The sequence below is a fragment of the Chlamydotis macqueenii genome, chromosome Z (assembly GCF_036417535.1).
Source record: "Chlamydotis macqueenii isolate bChlMac1 chromosome Z, bChlMac1.mat, whole genome shotgun sequence".
NCBI lineage: Eukaryota > Metazoa > Chordata > Aves > Otidiformes > Otididae > Chlamydotis > Chlamydotis macqueenii.
The window spans coordinates 18,102,398-18,121,634 of record NC_141593.1 but is presented as its reverse complement, the minus strand read 5'-3'; the positions used below and the strand labels follow the sequence as shown (position 1 = coordinate 18,121,634).

At 37.3% G+C, this 19,237-nt stretch overlaps 1 protein-coding gene across 1 annotated transcript in view; it reads right to left on the bottom strand.

The window, feature by feature from the left end:
• Positions 1-457: 457 nt before the first annotated feature.
• The window catches only part of DDX4 (DEAD-box helicase 4), a 37,351-nt gene continuing 18,571 nt past the window's right edge, over positions 458-19,237 (bottom strand). The window contains exons 7-17 of the mRNA XM_086770579.1: positions 18,813-18,842; positions 17,217-17,359; positions 16,024-16,176; positions 14,586-14,740; positions 12,456-12,585; positions 11,376-11,542; positions 7,968-8,113; positions 7,126-7,225; positions 5,013-5,283; positions 4,771-4,854; positions 458-2,700 (exon numbers count right to left, since the gene is read on the bottom strand). Of these exons, the coding sequence (XP_086626705.1) occupies positions 2,620-2,700; positions 4,771-4,854; positions 5,013-5,283; positions 7,126-7,225; positions 7,968-8,113; positions 11,376-11,542; positions 12,456-12,585; positions 14,586-14,740; positions 16,024-16,176; positions 17,217-17,359; positions 18,813-18,842 (1,460 nt within the window). The 3' untranslated portion in view covers positions 458-2,619. The remainder of the gene's footprint in view (positions 2,701-4,770; positions 4,855-5,012; positions 5,284-7,125; positions 7,226-7,967; positions 8,114-11,375; positions 11,543-12,455; positions 12,586-14,585; positions 14,741-16,023; positions 16,177-17,216; positions 17,360-18,812; positions 18,843-19,237) is intronic.

The following is a 19,237-nucleotide window of genomic DNA, read 5'->3' as shown; positions in this document are numbered from 1 at the left end:
CCTATGGCACATTTACACCTAGCTGAAGCAAACAAAAAAAAGACAGAATGTAGTTCAGTGCATAATGCCACCATCTTTCAAAACAAAGAGATAACTTTACTTCAGGGCTGCATGCAGGCAAGTTCAAGAAGTTCTGTGCAACCTCTTTTCACCTAGAAACACAAGGAAATAAATGAAGAAAGTGTCTGCATGCAAAGGTAAGATGGAAGAAGTATCTATAAAGAACAGAGTAATGAAAGAGTGTATCAGCAAACCTGTGTTGAAAAGATCCTACTAGTATGCATACATATTCACTTTTCAATTTTACCCTTACCTAAAAATTTATTCAGAAAACCAAACTGATTATCAACCCTCTTCCCACTCATCCCAAACCACACAAAGATGACTACTCTTTTATCAAAATATGTAAGGAAATCCCATGTGTTCCAATAAATATTCTGTACACAAACACTCTTAATTCTTGTGGGAGTAATTTGTTTTATTTGACAAACTGTAACAGGTATTAAAAAAAAGCTATTCTAATAATTACTTTCCAAGATACAAATAAAATACAAGCCTGACATTGTTGGACCTTTAACTTCCACCCACCACACTGTACAGCCTTCAGTCAGGTATGACAAGTTGTACCTTCAACTCCTCTAAAGAACATAAAATTCCACCATGTTTAGTTTTTCATGCACTGCTTCTAGCTTCTAAAGGAAGACGTTAAGCAATCTGAGCACTTAAGAGTTCCCAGAAACACAATGTGACAGAGCACTACAGTAACAATAGCTCTAAGCTAGAACAGCATCATTTTTTTTCTTATCTAGCTTTCAGTGCAAGTGATTAAGAGCAACAGGGCCAGAATAGCTCTTTAGACAGTTACAGAACTCCCTCTGCTGCCCCTCCCAACTCAAAAGGTCTTAAGATGGCAGGCAAAGCAAAAAACATTCAGTGATCTAAACTGATCTTTAAACAAGGCTAAGCCAGTTTCCCTTCATAGATTTATTCTAGGTTTCAGTTATGGGCCACTTGTATTTCCTTTGGTTTCTTTTCACAGAAATGAAAGGCTTCATCAGGTGTACAGCTTCCTCCAAAAATTACAGTTCACTCATATTTGTTGTAGCCAGCAACCAAAAGCACCCTCAATTTCTTACCTGGAATTCAGAATGGATGCAAAAATCCTGAAGAAGATTTGTCAGGAAAAGGAGTCATGCTGTCCAGAGTATTGTACTCTAAATTATAGACTTCAAGCTTAAATATACCCACTGCTTATGAGTTCCAATTCAACTGCATCAACCCTTCAGCTCTCTTCCAAGTACACAATTAAGACTTATTTTACTTCTTTGTACATTATGTAGCAGTAAAACTAGAGTCTACCAAAAAAGTATTTTTGTAAATAGACTTTAAATAAATACTTTTGAAAACATAGTCATAGAAAAAGAATTACAGTCCACTTTTCCACAATAACAAATTCTGTAGTACCGCCCAAGTCAGTTCTGATTTTCAGAAATTTGGGCATTAAACCTTCAATCTTGTAAGCAGAGTTTAAAAGTATTATTTCCCTGTATTAACTGTGAAGACTGTACAAGATATAGTGCTCAGCATTATGTGCTAAATACTGGGGAACATGAGAGAAGCCTGTAAGCTTGTTTAGCTGTGCAAGACATTACAAGTTATGATTACAATTACTTTGCTATTTTCCTTTGGGACACAATGATATGCACCTTTTTAGCACACTGCACTGGTAAATAAATTTTAAAAAATTCAAAGAAAAAGCAACTTTAAGGAAACCTCCCTGAACTGTTAATGGCTGCTTAACCTCTACGGCTTCTACAATTCTGGGAAGCTCTTTTGGACATGAGCCACCAAGCTTGTTCTAGAGCAAACTAACAGAGAAATACTTTTATCTGTTAAAGGCAAAAGCATTATACTAGAAGCAACACAGGGCTCCATCCTTCTCCGAAGACAGCTCAGTAGAACCATGTATTTCAACTAAGTTCTGCATAAGCCACTGACCTTTGGTTCCATATGGAGATGCACATGTTCCATGCATGTCAAAATACCAGTTCACGAAACTGCAATGACATATGCTTTTGTGTATCCAATGTAGAGCCGTCAATATGCACTCCTCAAGCTTTATTAAGTAACTGTTTACAAGATATTTAACAGATCCTTAAGATGAAGTCATCTTATCATTAGATTTAAATTTTGTTAACTGACCAGTTACAAAAACGAACAAACATTAAGGTCAGATGAGCCTTTACATAAAGCTCTTTCCCAATACTATCTTCCCATGCAACGTTTTGATAACAAAGTTCAAGGGTTCTACTGTTTTCCACGTGCAAAACCCCCATCTTTTTACAGCTGTGTACCAGCTACCAAGCATCAAACACTTTGAAACTTTGAACACTTACTACTTGAAGTGTTTCCTAAAAAATTGCTTTTAACTTCCTACATTAAGTGATATCACCGAGTTCATCATTACAGAGTATAATACATGGCTGAAAGTTTTAGCATACAATATGAGCTACTCTTTTAAACATTAAGTGTTCCGTAAGCTCAATACTAAGGAAAATCAAGTGCAACAGTATACTTAAAGCACAACAGACCACAATCTAGTTTGGTACTAATGTAGTTTTAATCCCAGGACTCAAATGCACTTGCAGAGTATGACATCTTCATTCCTCCTGAGTTTATGTTGCATCTGCCTCTATAATTCTAGGAAACAGAACACGTACTAGGTTAGAATCATTAATATTTTCAATCATTTAACAGTAAAAGACACTGCAAAACAATTTTAGCTTTCTGCATGCATTTCTCTCAATGTGATTTGAATATCATATTCTTTAAATAAACACAGAACCTCTTTCATCATTAAATTTCCATACATAAGGTTTTTAGACCCCAGTGTGAAATTAATGCACTTTAATCAACCTCAGGTTTTATGAGGTGTGGGAATAATCCTTCTCAAAGTTCAAATACCAACTTCTCTTAGCCAACACAGATCAGTTCACACAACTTTGGGGGAAAAACTTCCTTCTCCATTTCTTATTTAAAGTGACTGTTTGCATTACTTGTTCAGCAAAATTATTTTCCTCTGGAAAAGGATGAAATCCAGTCATCTCTAAGATTGTCCCAAAATAATCAGGTAATAGCCACCAACAGATTCTTTTGTCAAATTCATAATTTGATTATCAAAAGGCCCTTTCATGCATTCACTTTGAAAGAGAAAGTTAATATTGTAAAAACACAAATGCTATCTTTCTTCTCCAGGAGAAAGGGCATCCAGATCCTTACTGAACTTATACAAAAGCCTCTCTTTCAGCAGAAGACCAGAAAACAGCTTTATCAGTTAATTTCAAAGAAAAAGTGAGGGCTGACTGCAAAAGCATGGTTTCTGTCAGAATCACTGACATCAAAAGATGTGATAAGAAAATAAGTAAAAACTGATGATCTCCAACTCAACAGCTGGTGCACTGCATACATGTGATTAAGATGGCAGTACTCCCAAGGCAAACAGACAGATTTCCCCTGGAACTACTCTATTCACAAGTATGTGGATAAAGAGTCACAGTCAGATTTGGTTACTCAGAGGTCATAAAGGACATGAAGGACAGACTTGGACCTAGAAACGTCAGACTTCATGAAATGCTAGCAGACACTCCACAAAGGTTGGAGATGCATATTTGGAAGCAGTTTAGACCTAAAGGCTGAGATCCACGTTTGAAAGCAATCTACATAGATTTAAAAAATATCCTTGAACAGAACATAGAAGAAGGATCCACTGAGGCTGCAAGTGTGAGAAGGAAGCAAAAGTTTAAGTGTGTAACCAAGGTCCCATGAAGACCCAAAGAAAAAAAGATTCAGGTCTGATTAGGGAACCAGTCAGGCATGTAAATACACTCAAAACATCCAGTGCTTTCAAAAATTATGGTATAGAACAAGATAAGTAACAAAAGGAAGGTCTGAGCTTGAACTCGAACTTCAGACACTGTGTAAGCAGTGGGAGTATTTTTTTCTTTTGTGGTCTCTAAGAGAGTATTAACATTTGAATGCAATGGAAATGTGAAAAAGTTCTTCTAGAAGCAAGAGATCAAGGCAAGGCTTTCGATGAAGGCATTAAAAAGGAAGCAGATAAAAGTAAGAAGTATCAAACACCAGTTAAAAAAGAAATCAAAGTAAGAGTAGGCACAGAATTTAAATCCTGAAAATTTGGAAAAGTGATTTAAGTGCTATGCCACCTACGCTGTCTCATTTACTCAAGTTGTATTTTAACATCTAGTATCACCAACACTAAGATACCAGAAGGCTACTCCTCATCACAGACATGAAGAACAATTTTGACATTGATCAGATTGGGGCATTTGTCTAACTACAGTTAGCTGAAGTTTTTAGTCAAATGAGTTATTTGACTGAATGATTAATAACAAGCAGTGACTCTGTAACCAGCAACTATTTGCTCCTACCCTACATGTGCAGTAGAGAAAGTTCTGAAACTACAGCCTTTGCATATGTTTGCACAAATCTCTTCTTACACAGAGTAATTCTTGACACTACGGATCAAGACTAACGCAGCTAGTAATGCCACACTGTAAGAGCCCACGTTATGCAAGCTGTCCAAACTTAGTTTCAGAAATACCAAGCACTTCAAAGATGCACAACTAAGTTAAGGGACACAGTTACAGTTGAAAGAGTTTCAGTGGCAGTACTCTGGATATATAGTGAAAACACTCTTACACTGAGACAAAGTTCTAAGAGCAAAGACTTGCAGTTCACTTCAACACTTACCTTTTGGGTATTAACTGATGTAATGACTCCTCCTTGAAAACTAAAAGCAATTTCTTCCAACCAAACAGGAACTTCCTGCTGGGCCTACAAAATTAGAAAAGTGAATTTAGAGACTTGGACTGTTTTACCAATTCATATTAAATAGAGTTCCATAACAGTATCAAAGAAGTAACAGTTGCTCAGTACACTGAAGTGAAATCCTAAAGAACAGAAGAAGTTAAGCACTAAGATTTGAAACTTACATCTGAAAGCACTTTAACAAGAGATCGTGCAAGATGACCATCTGAGTTGTTATCAAAGAAGGAAACTGCTTTGCCTGTATTTCCACAACGACCAGTTCGTCCAATTCGGTGTACATACTCTTCAATGTTGGAAGGAAGATCAAAATTAATAACATGTTGAACATTTTCAATATCCAGACCTCTTGCTGCCACTGAAGTTGCCACGAGAACTGGACATTTTCCAGAACGAAAATCCTGAAGAGCTACTTCTCTCTCTCTCTGTTCTCTATCTCTACAAAGAAAGTGATGGTTAAAATGGATGTCCAAAAAATCTGCAGTATTATTTAAGATACAAATGAAAAGGTCATGATCCATGGAGAGAAGTAGTTCTCAGCGGGAAAAAAACCAAAACAAAAAAAAACCAAAACCCCAAATCAACAACCCACACACTACCAGTTCAGGTTTTCTGAATATTTAACTGATTAGCAGTAAGACATAGCAACTATTTTAACCTAAGTGTCTAGATAATTTTTTCTTTTAAAAAAACAGATATAGTAATGTATCAAACTCAATGCTTCCCTAAGAAGATGCACCTGTTTAACTGATTTGTTTCTTCATGCCATAGCCAGAAGTGCTTTTCCTACTGCTTTCTAGCAGAAAGCCAGAATAGCAAAGGTGAAGTCTACGTAGACTCCTGCATAGGGCATTTTTCTGACATACTAGAAAATGTGGCCAGCCAACAGTCTAGAACTCGCACTTTGTTTGGCACCATGAGAAGAAAACTGCATTTGCTCTGAGGTGTGCATCTTTAAAGAATATTTATGATTACCTAGTACTTAAACAGAGTAGATCAGAACTTAACTCATGTTTTTGTTGTCCAAATGAGAGAACAAATAAGAAAGCTAAAATCCAGTGCTCTTCTGAATTTATGGTAGGACATTTAGTGAAGTTTAGTATGACCACTATTCCAGAGAAGAGCAACTATCCTAACTAACTTCAATTTGAAAAACTCGAGCAAATGAGAAATCGGTAACATTCACGACATTTTAGCAGCTTCCATGGAACCTGTTATTATCTTTCCAAGTATACTTTAACTCACACTGTAGTAATTCTACAGAAATGTGTTAAGAACCTTCTCCCACACAAGATAGGTTGTGGGAGAGCAATTCAGTTTAGCCAAGAACAGAAGCCCATGTCTTCTCAGAATGACCCTTCACACACCTGTAAAACTGACAGGGCACAGGATATACACAATCATCTTGTATCTGTGTACTAAGATCATTTTAACTCATCTACAACCTTGATATTCTGATGCCTGTCAGAACACTGCCCAAAACATAATTTTATTGGCAAGAATTCCAGTACCTTGCAAAATTACATTTTTGATGTGCTGGAGTTCACTGGGAATCTTAAGAGTCAGTTTGTTGTCCTACATTTTGACACACAAACACGCACTGCAGAATTACATTTCAGCTCATTACATGAAAGACAGACCATCTTTTTAGATGGGCTTAGACCTGGAATCAGCAACTATTTCACCTTGTTTCTTAGTAGTTGTTCAGGTATGCAACACTAATGAGTAGGCTACAAACACAAGTTAGAAGCATCTTCTCTTTAGACTGATCTCCAAACATATGCTATGCCCATGAACACATCAAGGAGGCAGAAATTACACAATCAGAAATCTGTACGGTACAGAACTTATCATTTTGAGGAAACCTCTAAGACTGAGCACAAGGTTCACAACTGCCACTTGAATTTACGACTATCACCTCACCAGTAACCCCAAAAGTTTTGGTCATACAAACGATGACAAAACTTAAGTACAAGCAGCAGCTGATTCTACTGAATCTATTATATATTAACATTTTATTTATTTTTTTCTTAGCAGCAGGCATTAAGATTCTCCAGTTCATATAAAGCATATGAAGTGTGTTCAACCAGAAAGACGTTTACTCAGCAAAAGCTGTGAGAACTAGCCTTCAGAAACACTACATTCTCAACTGGGCAGAGCTGCTGAGGATTACAGGACTATCTGAAACAAGGCAAGCTAAGTCACACAGAGCCAAACATGTAATCTCAGTAAAAGCTTCTCGTAAGATATACGACCGACTTTCACTTAAAAAATACTTACCCATGGATGCTAGTGGCTGATATTTTTTCTTGACAAAGAAAGGCTGCAATGTAGTCTGCTTTCTTCTTTTTGTCCACGAACACCATGGTTCGTTCATGACCTAAATCAAACGAGTTCAGACCCACTGCAGTTTGAAACCTGAGTCATTTTCACTATTCATAATAGCAGTCACTTATCTAAACACCTAAAACCAGAACAGGTTTTGAATAAAGTCCTTAAGGTACGATTGTAATTTCTTGCCTGTGCTGAACATCAATTTCTAGGTCAACACAGAAGTGCACTTCATTTTTCTCCTGAATAAAAGGAGGAAATGAATGTTGTTCTCTATGATAAGTATGCATTCCCTTTCAACAGCATTTGGCTAGAAGTGGCATGCCATTCTGAGCACGGAAGAGCAAGGTACACAGACTATTTTTTAATTCTGAACTCCCTCCTAGTTTTCAGCATTAAAACTTAAAATACATTCAAAGCAAAAATGGAAAAATCCCAGCCATTAACAAAATATAGGCCCAAATGTTCACATAAGAAGTTTAATACACCTATAATCTGGAAGTAATATCCCCAGATGCCGAAGTATTGTAATTGACCATACAAAGAAACTATCTGGCAAGCTTGTCTGCTAGTATTCAATAGAGATTAGACTTTGACAAATACCCATAACACAAATATGCCTAAAAACCTAGAACTCCTCAAGGTCTCCTTCAGGCTTCAAACAGTAGTCTTGTAAAGCACGTAACACGTGTAATAGAATGGAATCATGCTCTGGTCAATAGCAAGAGTAGAAGTTCAAAAACAAGCAATTTTGTCTTCCCTGGTAAACAATTAGCAATAAAGAAAGTTACCTATGCTTTGTAGAATTTCTGTAAGTTTATCCCTTTTCAAATGCTGAGGAACCTGAAGAATATTTTGCTGAACATCACGGCAAGCTCCACCCACGTGTCCAACAACAACAAATAAATAATCAGCTTTCAAAAATTCGCCAGCCAGCCTTGAAAAGATTGAGCAACATGAAATCTATTACATAGCTTATTTTTGCTTTAAGATCAAGTAACTTCATTTATGTTTAAGGAACCCTTATAACAAATACTTGCATCATTCCTCACAAGGCAGAGGATATGAGTAGTCATATGTGCACTTTTTAAAAAGCTAAAAGAGTCTATATATTGTTTTCTAGACAGCTGTACAAAAAAAAACCTGATGAATAAGAATACGCACAGACTAATTATGCCCCTGCAGCTTTTCATAATACAAGCACTGCATCTGCTAGCCATCTCAGAAAGAGTTACACATATATGCTTGCAATAAAATTGGTTATTGACATACTGCCCCAAGAACAGTTCTGTAAGCACATATTTCATTACTAGCTGGAGGGACAGGGAAGAATTCTACACAGGCCAGAATTCAAAACAGGCCTCTAAGAGAAAACACCATCCCTTTTGACTGTTCAACAAAAGCACTGCTTAAAATGACACGTTTTATTAAACGGCCATAGGCAAAAGTCGAGTTCTGTTCAGACACTGTTCCTCTTCAGTTATCCCTTATATCTTATCTGAGGGATCCAACTTGCCAAAACAGGTAATTCCTTGGGATGTCCCATAATACTCAAGAGTTTTACTAAACTCTTAACTTATTAATACACAAGTGTGCTTCATGTCCAGTGTACAGAGTAGCTTCCACTGCAGTAAAATTCAGATGGTAACCAAGTCAACCTTTAACTGAGAACAGGCAATCTCCAATTTTAGAACAAATTCCTAAAAAAGAGGAGAGTCTTCAAAATGTTAAAGCACTGCTTTAAGGAATTGAATCTCCCATCTGATTTATAGACGCAATTGCCACTGAAAATATGTTTTTCATAGCAAATAAACAAGTTACTAGAGATTTAAATGCGTATGGTCTTAAGATTTCACCGGTTTAAAAACTCATGGAGACATGTAGTTCTAAAATTGAAAGCAAAGGGCAAGTTAAACTCTCTCTGAAAATGAAACAAAAAAAAAAAACAGGAAGGGAGAGACAAAAAGACCTTTTAATGGACAACATAAAGCTCCAAATGCTAAGCTGAAGTTCACCAGTCAGCTAGGAAACACATGACTCTCAGCTCACATGCGCAGGAAGAGCCTTGATCACTGTAGAACACTGGAGCAGGGTGCCCAGAGAGGTGGTGGATGCCCCCATCCCTGGAAACATTCAAGGTCAGGTTGGATGAGGCCCTGAGCAACCTGATCTGGTTGGAGATGTCCCTGCTCCTTGCAGGGGGCTGGACTAGATGACCTTTGAAGGTCGCTTCCAACCCAAACCATTCAGTGATTCTATGGTTCTATCCGACCAAAGGTTTATGTAAAAACAGACACCCAAATTCAGCTACAAACCAAATGATGTGTTAAATCTAAATCTGATTACACTTGCTGCACAGAAGTGTAGGAGAGCCTGAACCCAGCAGGGCTAAAGAAAGCACTTTGTCCTATACTACCAAAGCAGTACACTGTTCAAAGCTGTTTTGATAGCAGAGTATGGGAAGACATTAGCTTTCCTGACTCCAGAATCAGAAAGGTAGTAAATCCATGAAGGAACTGACTCCACACAAGAAGCATTTTTATCGATAAGAACTTCACCTTTAGGTGCAGTTTCAAAAAGTTACAAGAATGTTATGATGCACTTCCAAACCAATATCCAAGCACTCAGGTTTCTGGAGTGTTCTACCAGCACTTGTAAAACCTTCAAGACTGACAGTAGAAAGGTAGATCTGGGTTTTTTTTTCTTCATTAAACAGAAGCAGACAGCAGATGTCTTGCACGCTTGAAGGGATGTCCTCCTTTCAGATGCTGGTAGTTACAGTACTCTTTACTCATCCCTCAGTATGTAGCAGAAACACGTAGCAAGAGCATTCATGAAAACACACTGATAAAGACAACAGTTCTAGAGATCAAGGGATCAAGATTCCTCTCTCAACCCCAGAACTTCAGCCAATCAGAGCACACTGTGCATCCCTAAAGGGAGAGACACCTAATCTTTTCACAGGATGCAGAGTGAAGTGAGACCACATTTTTGCAGAAACAGTAAGTAAACACATGGAATGAACATGAACCACACTCACGTACAGTATCATTTGAATGCCTGATTCCCAGCTGTGGAAACATGGCTGTTCACTATAAGATCTTCTTTCGATACAAAAAACTTTATGAAGAAGGCACAAGAGGCAAGTTAAGATTGAGTTCCTAGTTAATTCAATCCTACTAAAAGAAAGGCAACTGATCTCCCCAACAGCTGTCAGTACTAACTGACTGAATGGGAGAAAGCTGCCCATTCCCCTCTTTCATTCAGGACAACTACTGAAGATGTTTCCTCCCCGCCCCAAAAAAAGATCTTTCAGGCTTTTTCAAGGCCAGAAGCAAGTAGTCAGGATTTGACTCACTGATGACTAACATACTTCACAGCAATTGTCTGATCACTTTACATGCTCAAACTGTAATATTCTTACTGGTAGTTTTTTAGTGATACTGTCACAACAGTATCCCTACCACAAAAGACACCAAAATTACGTCAACTGCTCAAACTGAACTTTAGACTACTTTTATGTAAGAATGAGTATTTAGACGCCCATCTCCTCCAAAGTGGAAATACTGAATAATTTCCATCCACCTACAGAGCATGGGATGTTTTTTTCTGTTACTCCCAGGCTCAGCAACCCCACTACCACTTGTTGAACACTTCTCTCAGAGTCTGGAAAACTGAACTTCAAGGTAGCGAATAGTAGAGGCATAAGATATATCCTAAATCCATTTGTGGAAGCTTTAAACCTACCAAACCTACCACTTAGGCCTGTAAGTAAGAATTGTATATCAGGAAGGCTGGTGAGTTGAGCAATAATTGGAATGTCTAGCTCCATCATGTCCTGGTGCCAAGGACAGCGCTACCAACGCTGCTGGTGAAACAGCAAAATCACCGTTTTTGAGTTTGCACAGATGTGGTGGAGTAGGGACAAGAAACAAACAGAGGCAGCATGAGCTCTTCTGCAAAAGTGGAATTTCAAAGTCTTCAGACAAACTTCATGAACTGCTTTAGAGTGTCCACCTGAACTAAGCAGTTAATCTATGAAAGCTACAAGTCTTCAGCAAGGAATGTTAACATCACAGCTTTTCAGTATGTTCTGGCAAGATTATAATCTTTTAAATATAAGGAGTCCTCTTAACTCTTCAGATATTTAGGTCTATACAAGTACACCTTCAGATATATTTCCATTTTACTTTACTCACCTCTGAACTTCTTCAGGAAAAGTGGCACTAAACATTAGTGTTTGACGTTTGTCTTTTGGTGGCATGCTTGGGTAAGACATCAGCTTCTTCATTTCTAACCCAAAACCCATATCGAGCATGCGGTCCGCTTCATCTAGCACCATATGTTTCACATTATGCAAACCAATCTGCAAGTATTTCCGTGAATGAAAAACTGTATTGGTTCACTGATAGTATACACGTACAGTGTCCTAATTGTCAAAATCCACCTTCTACTTACTTCTTTGTAGAGAAGTTAATTATTCACAAATAGAAGTCTGTGACCATTTAACTTTTTACTCTGCACTAATTCTAATAGTATGCCTACACCAAAGTGCTCCAGAACTTGATTCAGCAATGTAAACCAAGATAGAGCCTATAGATTTATTATTATTCAGTGCATCTATTTTGAAATTATATCTGAGTTTTAGAAAGGTTCTCTCACACAACCCTCACATTCTTAAACGCCAATCTCCAGTTTAATACCAGTAAGTGTTTTTCCCATCTTCACTTATCCAGCGCAACATCACTGAGTCACAATTACAATATGTAGCAATTTAGATTTGAACTTATAATGGATGGAAATATAAAAATTCAAATACAATATTACACCTATAATTTTTTGTATTTTGAATAAAATCAATATTAAAACATTCAATATTAAAACATTCATTTGGTCAGGTAAAAGCTATTGTAGCAAAACAAAGAGGACATCAAGTAAAAATCTGCTATGGGATTTTCCACAAGAACAGAAGGCGTTCCATGTATTTAAAATATAAAATTTAATTGCCAAGAACTGCAGCCAGTTTGATTTAGACTGATATTTTCCAGTGGAACCTGAAAGGGACTGAAGAGACATGGACTTACACAACGCTTTCAAAAACCTCATGGTATTTAGATATGCCAAGTTGACTTGTATGTTAAGTAAGTGCTTGTATAACGGCAGCATACTGACTGATTTTCATGGCTCCACCTTTGCCTCTATCGAATTTGAAGAACGAAAACCAGTATGTAAAGAGCTAAGAGTGTTTAGGGAATTCAGATTAAGTTTTAAGATCTTACCTTCTCTCTTCTAATAATGTCCAGAAGCCTTCCTGGAGTGGCACAGAGTATATTACAGCCTTGCATTACCTGACGAATTGAATGGCCTGTTTGTGTACCTCCATAGATCACAGCAGGCCTTATACAAGTTCTATTATATAGAAAAAATATTTGGATTAATTATGCAAACAGTATTGCATAAGTATGCAAACAGCATTGTTTCATGAAAATATGTAAAAGATCATCAGATCTAACACAAACCAGCTTACTTAGTGTGGTTCAATTCCTTCACCATACAGCACAGCTTACAACCAAAAGCAGGACCCAGGACCAGAAACTCACTTACCGTAAACTCAAAGTTTCCATCCATACTACATAATAGAGGCTGCACACGTGGCTTGCTTGGAAAGAACATTTCATTTTACCTGCATTCTTCCCTCTCCCTTCAACTGAGAGCTACTGGCAGTGGAGCCAAAATGGTGTTAAGACATTGTCCCCTTTTATACAGCATACTTAGAAAAAGCAGAAAAACCAAATATATACCTTTAGAGTTTCAGAAGTAATCTTTACACACCTTGAAAGGACAGTGCAAAAAAAAAAAAAAGAAAAATACACAGGTGGATCTTTGTAAAGCAAGTAATCACACTGGCCATGCAGTGTGCTACTCAAGCATTAGACTGCAAACCCATTCAAATTCTAAACCACTTGGTACTCTTCCTACTAAGGTTTTTGGTTAGATCTACTTAGTAGAGCTACACCAGATATTCTTCTCCTGTAGAAAACCACCTCTATAAGCAAGAACTACCTTAACACAGTCGAAGAGCAAGTTTACAACCTTGTCTTTATAACCTCCTGCTAACGCATGTATGCAATGAGTATTTTCACACTCAAACTGTCCAGTCTTGAAGATACTAATTCAGCTTCATATGCGACAATCTGGTGACTCAGATGAAACTGGTAAATTTTTACCAAGTTTCATTGAAATTTTCAGAAAGCTTTTAGTTAATAATAGAAACAGGTTGGACTCAACAGTTCAACATTTATCCACTATCAATTAATATACATATTTCATATTCCTACTTGTGACCTAAACCAAAGAGCTTAAGAATATGATGAATCTGAACTTAGCAATATGCATATAATTCCTTAGAGGCAACGATTCACACCCTGGTATTGTTTAACTGCCCTCCTAATCCAGGTTATCTTGCTTTTACTGCAGGATAACTGTAGCAGAAACTTTCTAAATTCAAAAGCTATTTTATTGTGAAACCATCTGTATATAGTGTAAAATAGCATAATTAATAGAACTAGCTACATAGTTAGAACAGCTTTAGAGATTAAAAAGTTATTCTTAGTTATGTGCTTCATAAGCATGCAAACACGATGGTACTTCTTAAAGTCAGGTACAGCCTCCAAACATAAGTTAGCTTCAACAAGCAAAGGGAAGTCTAATTTAGCATACCAAATCTTGCACTGATTTGCACTCCCTTCCACCTCCTAACAGTAACAAGCCATTACTGACAACAGATATAATTATCTTCCCATGCACTGGTGAAAGTTATCACTCAGCAGTAGAAAGACCACCGGTAAACTAGTATAAATGTAGTCTTATGACTACATTTGAGTACAAGGGCTCAATGACAAGTTTAGACCTTTATTCTGTTTTGAAGATACAAAGCTGTAAAAGCCCGTCTGAGCTGCAAAATATCTGTCCAAGATCAGAAACACTGGGAAGTACAGTTACTAGAAACTATCACTGAAAGTTAACTACAAACCCCTAATACATACCTCTATTTTTCTCAAGAAAATAAAAGCAAGTATAAATCACATAAGGTAAGCTAAATTTAAGTTATTTCATTTAAGAAATTTCATTTTTCTCATTAGCAAAGATGATGCAACACAAGTTTAGTACTTATCTCCTCTTCAAGCTGGAGTAAGCCTCTCCCTGTCCCCACCCCCAATATCAGGAGGAATAGGAGTTTAAATCCCTAGCCATATAGTAAGAAACCTGCTAGGCAGTATTACTATCTAAATCCAAGTGTTTATAGTCATTTGATTGGCCGAGAAAAAATTCTGAAAGTATTAATGAAAAAAATAAAGCACTGCTGGATTCAGACAAAGTAGTAACCAGGCAATAGTGCAAAAGCTTACCCATACACAAATTTCCTTGCTTCTAGGAAAATCTGATTTATCAGTTCTCTAGTTGGGGCAACAATAATACATTCCGGTTCTTGCTGCTCTTTAAAGCTACTGGCAGTTACACCATCTCTCATCATGTGGGCCACAATTGGTAGAAGAAAAGCTGCCTAAAAAAAAAAAAAAAGCATCAGTCACACTAAAAGCTGTGTACTTCTCTAATCTTAAAGCTAGAATGATACAGCATACTATCAACTTCAGGGAAATCACACTACAAAAGGACTGACGTGAATGCACTACAGAACATCTGAGTTTATTTCTCCTTGTTTAAAAAGCATGAAAATCTCTCTGTGGACCTTAAGAGTCTAATAATGCAGGAACACAGTAATGCACTAACTTCTGGGTTCTTCAGGCAGTTCTATACATCATGCTGGCATACATTGATAGTTATTTACCCTAGGATCAAAAACTCTCCTAACATTTACTTACAAGCTTTACATTATTATCAGTAGATCTATAAGGCAACCACATATCACCACTCTACAGACTAGTACAATAGCACATCAGTTTGCAACATAGCTGCACCCTTACTTCCATGTAAGACTAGCTAACCCCAAAACAGAATCTGTACAGCAGTCCCAAAAGCATTGAGAATATTTATAACATAAGTTTTGGACACTTCTGGACATTTCTGCCTCTGCAAACAGAAACTTTTTCAAAACAAATAACTAATAAGCTATGTAACAAAGCTAGAATTTCACATTACACTGAAGGGCAAAAAGCTATACTTCAAATATTTTCACGCAGAGCTGTCAGTGGTTAGATCTGGGTACATCAGACGGTTATCAAGTTGGGACAATTGTCAACTTAATATCAACTCTCAACACTCTTCCATTACACTGAATCACCTAAAACTAAGTTCAGTGCGGATCAGACTTGATCAAACCAAAGATGACAAACCAGTATGACACACTGTTACAATGTGGCAAAAGTTTTAAAAAAAAAAAACAAAACCAAAAAACACAAAACCACACACACCACAAACAAACCACAAAAAAACCACAAAACCACATGGAACGAAACACACAAACCAACACAAAAAAAAAAAATCCCAACACAAAACCCCACAAAATACAGACAGAAACCAAACTGCTTAGTTTTTTTTTTCTCATTAGTAGCTCCTATGACAGCTCTGAATTTGTGTACGTAGCCCTTAACATTGCCCGGCTGTATCAAGACACTAGTTCACTGAAATGAAAAAGAAATTCAACCCAAAAATGTGACAACCATCCACTGTTCACATCTGTGCTTAATACTACACCTGCGATTGCAGCACAAGTCAAATCATTAGAAAACAAGCTGTGAAGCATCGTCATGTGGAAGATGAAGGCATCCTCCTGACAGTTTAAGGTCACACAGTTCCAGCAGTATGAATACTACACAAAATGCTTACAGTTTTTCCCGATCCTGTCTGGGCACACGCCATTAAGTCCCGTCCTGCCAGTACAATAGGAATGCTGTACTTCTGCACTGGAGTAAGTTTAGAGTATCCAGCTTTAGCAATGTTCACATTTAAAGTCTGACAAAGGTTAGCTTCTTCAAAAGTCTGCAGGAGAAAAAAATTACTAACAATATACAACCACAGAAGTTGAAATTTAAAGACAGAGATGCTTACCATAGGATACAGACATCCAAACAATAAAGTATAACTTTTGAGGGGGTCTCACCAGTCATCTAGATTGCCACAGTTCCTACAGGTAAAGCCCCAAAAGGTTTCTTCAACCCGCTCATGCCATTCAAATAAAGTTGTCTGTAGGACAGTGAAGGCCTTCAGCTGGTCTTACTAGCTTTGAAAGAAAATCAGAATCCATACATCTGGATTCAAGCAGGTAAACTCACACCATGACATGCTATGAAAACAAATGAAAACTCTCCAGTTTCATTTCAGGTCGGAGATACACAGGGTCTGTGCTGAAACTAACAAGAGGAGCTACAACAACATCCCTATCCAGGAACAAAAAGCATCATACATGACAAAATCAGTTTAACTTCAGCGAAAAAAACCTTTCAGAAGACAGACTGGGAAGAAAACTCTGCACTTTCTCTGTTAACACAGGGGCTACTAACCCCTCCGCCCTTCTACCTCATTCTTCATTCTTCCCCCTAAAAAGTGTCTTTTTTTTTTTGGTAATACTAGCCACTCCAGATGGAGTAGAAGCAAAGTTATATATTACTTTTAAACAATAAAGAGCAGCCACAGAAAACAAGGCTAGAAGTGACTTCAAAACCACCTCTCTGTCCAAATGAAAACTATTTTGACAGGTGTTCACTTACATTGTTACAGACCCACCAGTAATACACTTCAGTAAGATGACTGGCAGCAGTTTCTGGGAAGGGTGGTAAAGACCTCTTTCTTTCAAGATCTAAACTCGTCTTTTTCTGCAATTTAAGCACTGTCCTTCCTATCCATCCAGTATTACTCTGACTGGGCCATTTCTGTAGTTTCTCAATGTCATTATGAATTCAAATTTATATCAAGACTCAAAATCTGTATTAATATTTTCATTAGCAGTGAATATTCGACTTAGTATACATTCTTGCAGAATCACGCTCAACATAAACCCTGAGATTAATGAGTTCACTAACCAGTAATGGTGCTGGAGGGTCAAGTCCTGACACTTCAACAATGTTTTCATCATACTTGTCAAAATTAATTCCTGTTCGATAACGTGCAAAGATGGCTTGTTCATCATCAGGTGGAGGAGGGGGCACGTAAGTCACCTTTGGACCTTAAGAACATAACCACTCAAGTTCATGAACAATATAAAGAAAACTTAAACTAAAACTATTTTAAGTACGGAGTTACTGAAGTTAAGTTCAGTGGGATGTCATTTAGACTTCTCTCCATTTTCCAGGAAGGGAAGAAATTTTTTAAGTTAATTCTATGAGAACTTAAGTTTTACACTACTAGACCTAAAACTCACTTACAGAAGTCAGACTTCTGTAAAGCATGCTTGTCCCACATTTGCCCAAGGATCTTACTTTGAAGAGCTACGTGAAAAAACTAAATTGAGCCTTACTTTACCACCCTGCAAAAAACAATTCTACCACAAAAACTCATTACACTATAAACTACCCTACTCAGTAACAATGCATTTGTTAATGGATAAGGATAAAATTAATCTGTTAATGTCAGTACATTTATAGTTCTGCATTCCTCAAGGTATTTTTCAAGCTAATAAACTCAGAGGTATAAAATTAATTATTTGATGCTCAGTAAAAGGTTAGCAGTAGATGCCATTTCATGGGGACCTCACATGACGAAGGATCAGGAACCAAAATTATTCATATGAAAGTCAGGAGTTCACTATTTGTCTTTTTGGATTTCAAGAGGAAGATAAAGGCAAAATAAGGCTAAAGTCATCAGCAAAAAACTCTGCAGGACTGTCCCAACTGACACTTTCAATACATGTCAGAAAGTAATTATTCATCATACATTTCAACCTTATCTCCTGCACCTAAAAATAATGAAATTCTATTTACTAACTTGCACTCGGTAAAACACATTAAGCCTTTTTTCCCAGAACAGGCTATGGCATCTGCAACTGAAAATCTACTGATCCTTTATGGTTTGCTTTAATGACTATCATAACTTAATTGACAATAGTGTAGGCATCTAAGTTATCTAACACTTGCATCTCAAGTAGATAAGCTTTATCATTAGCAAGAAGAAACAGCCAGCAACAGAGAAATTCTACAGCACTCCATTCCAAAAAAGTTAGTCTTCATTTACATGAGAACCACCACTGTTGACCAGTAATTTAAAGACAAAGTTTCAACATACTGAGTTTAATAGTATTTGCTTGGCAACTCAGGTTACATGAACAATTTTGAGATGGTTATGGATTTACTCATATCACTACCTTCTTTTTTACGTAATTATTTCCAATAACTTTAAGTAACAGAATGTTTCTTGAGTTAAAAGCAAATTATGACTGACATGTTACTTGTGAAGAAACTACTTACCTCTTTCAGAACCTAATTCTTCATTGCATTCTTTGTAAGCCGCTGTTAAAGAAAATATTCCAAAGTTAATTACGTTCAGGAAATATATCTCAATTGAGAGAAAATCTGAAGAACCTCAAAGAAAAATTCCTAGCAGCACTTAAACTCAATAGTGAATCCTGGTATGGTTGGTAGAATGAGTGGAAATACACAGGTAAGCAATGAAAGCTTAATTACAAAAAGCCAGAAGACAGAAGCCCCATAGTTCTGTTTTAAAGGGCAGAAATTGAGGATGTCAGAAAACTGAGCCCAGCAGGACCTCGCAGTAACATGAAGGAATTAAACTCAGCATCTCGCTGAGGGACTTCATAAACATCCTGGCTTTGTTTAGTGAGGGAAGCTACACTGGCAGCTTCTGTATAGCCTCTACAAGTTGTTTCCCCTTTGTCCAGTGGACTCAGCCAGGCCTAGGGCGGACCCGCTGCTGGCCAGGGATGAGCCAATTGGTAGCAGAATGTTTCTGATACTGCCTCTGCGATAATATATTTAAGAAGGGGAAAAACTAAACAAAAAAAACCAACCCAAAACAAAACAAGAGAAGATGTGAAGAAGCAGCAGCAGAGGCAGACAGGGGGAGGCACAAGCCTTGTGGGCCTTGAGGC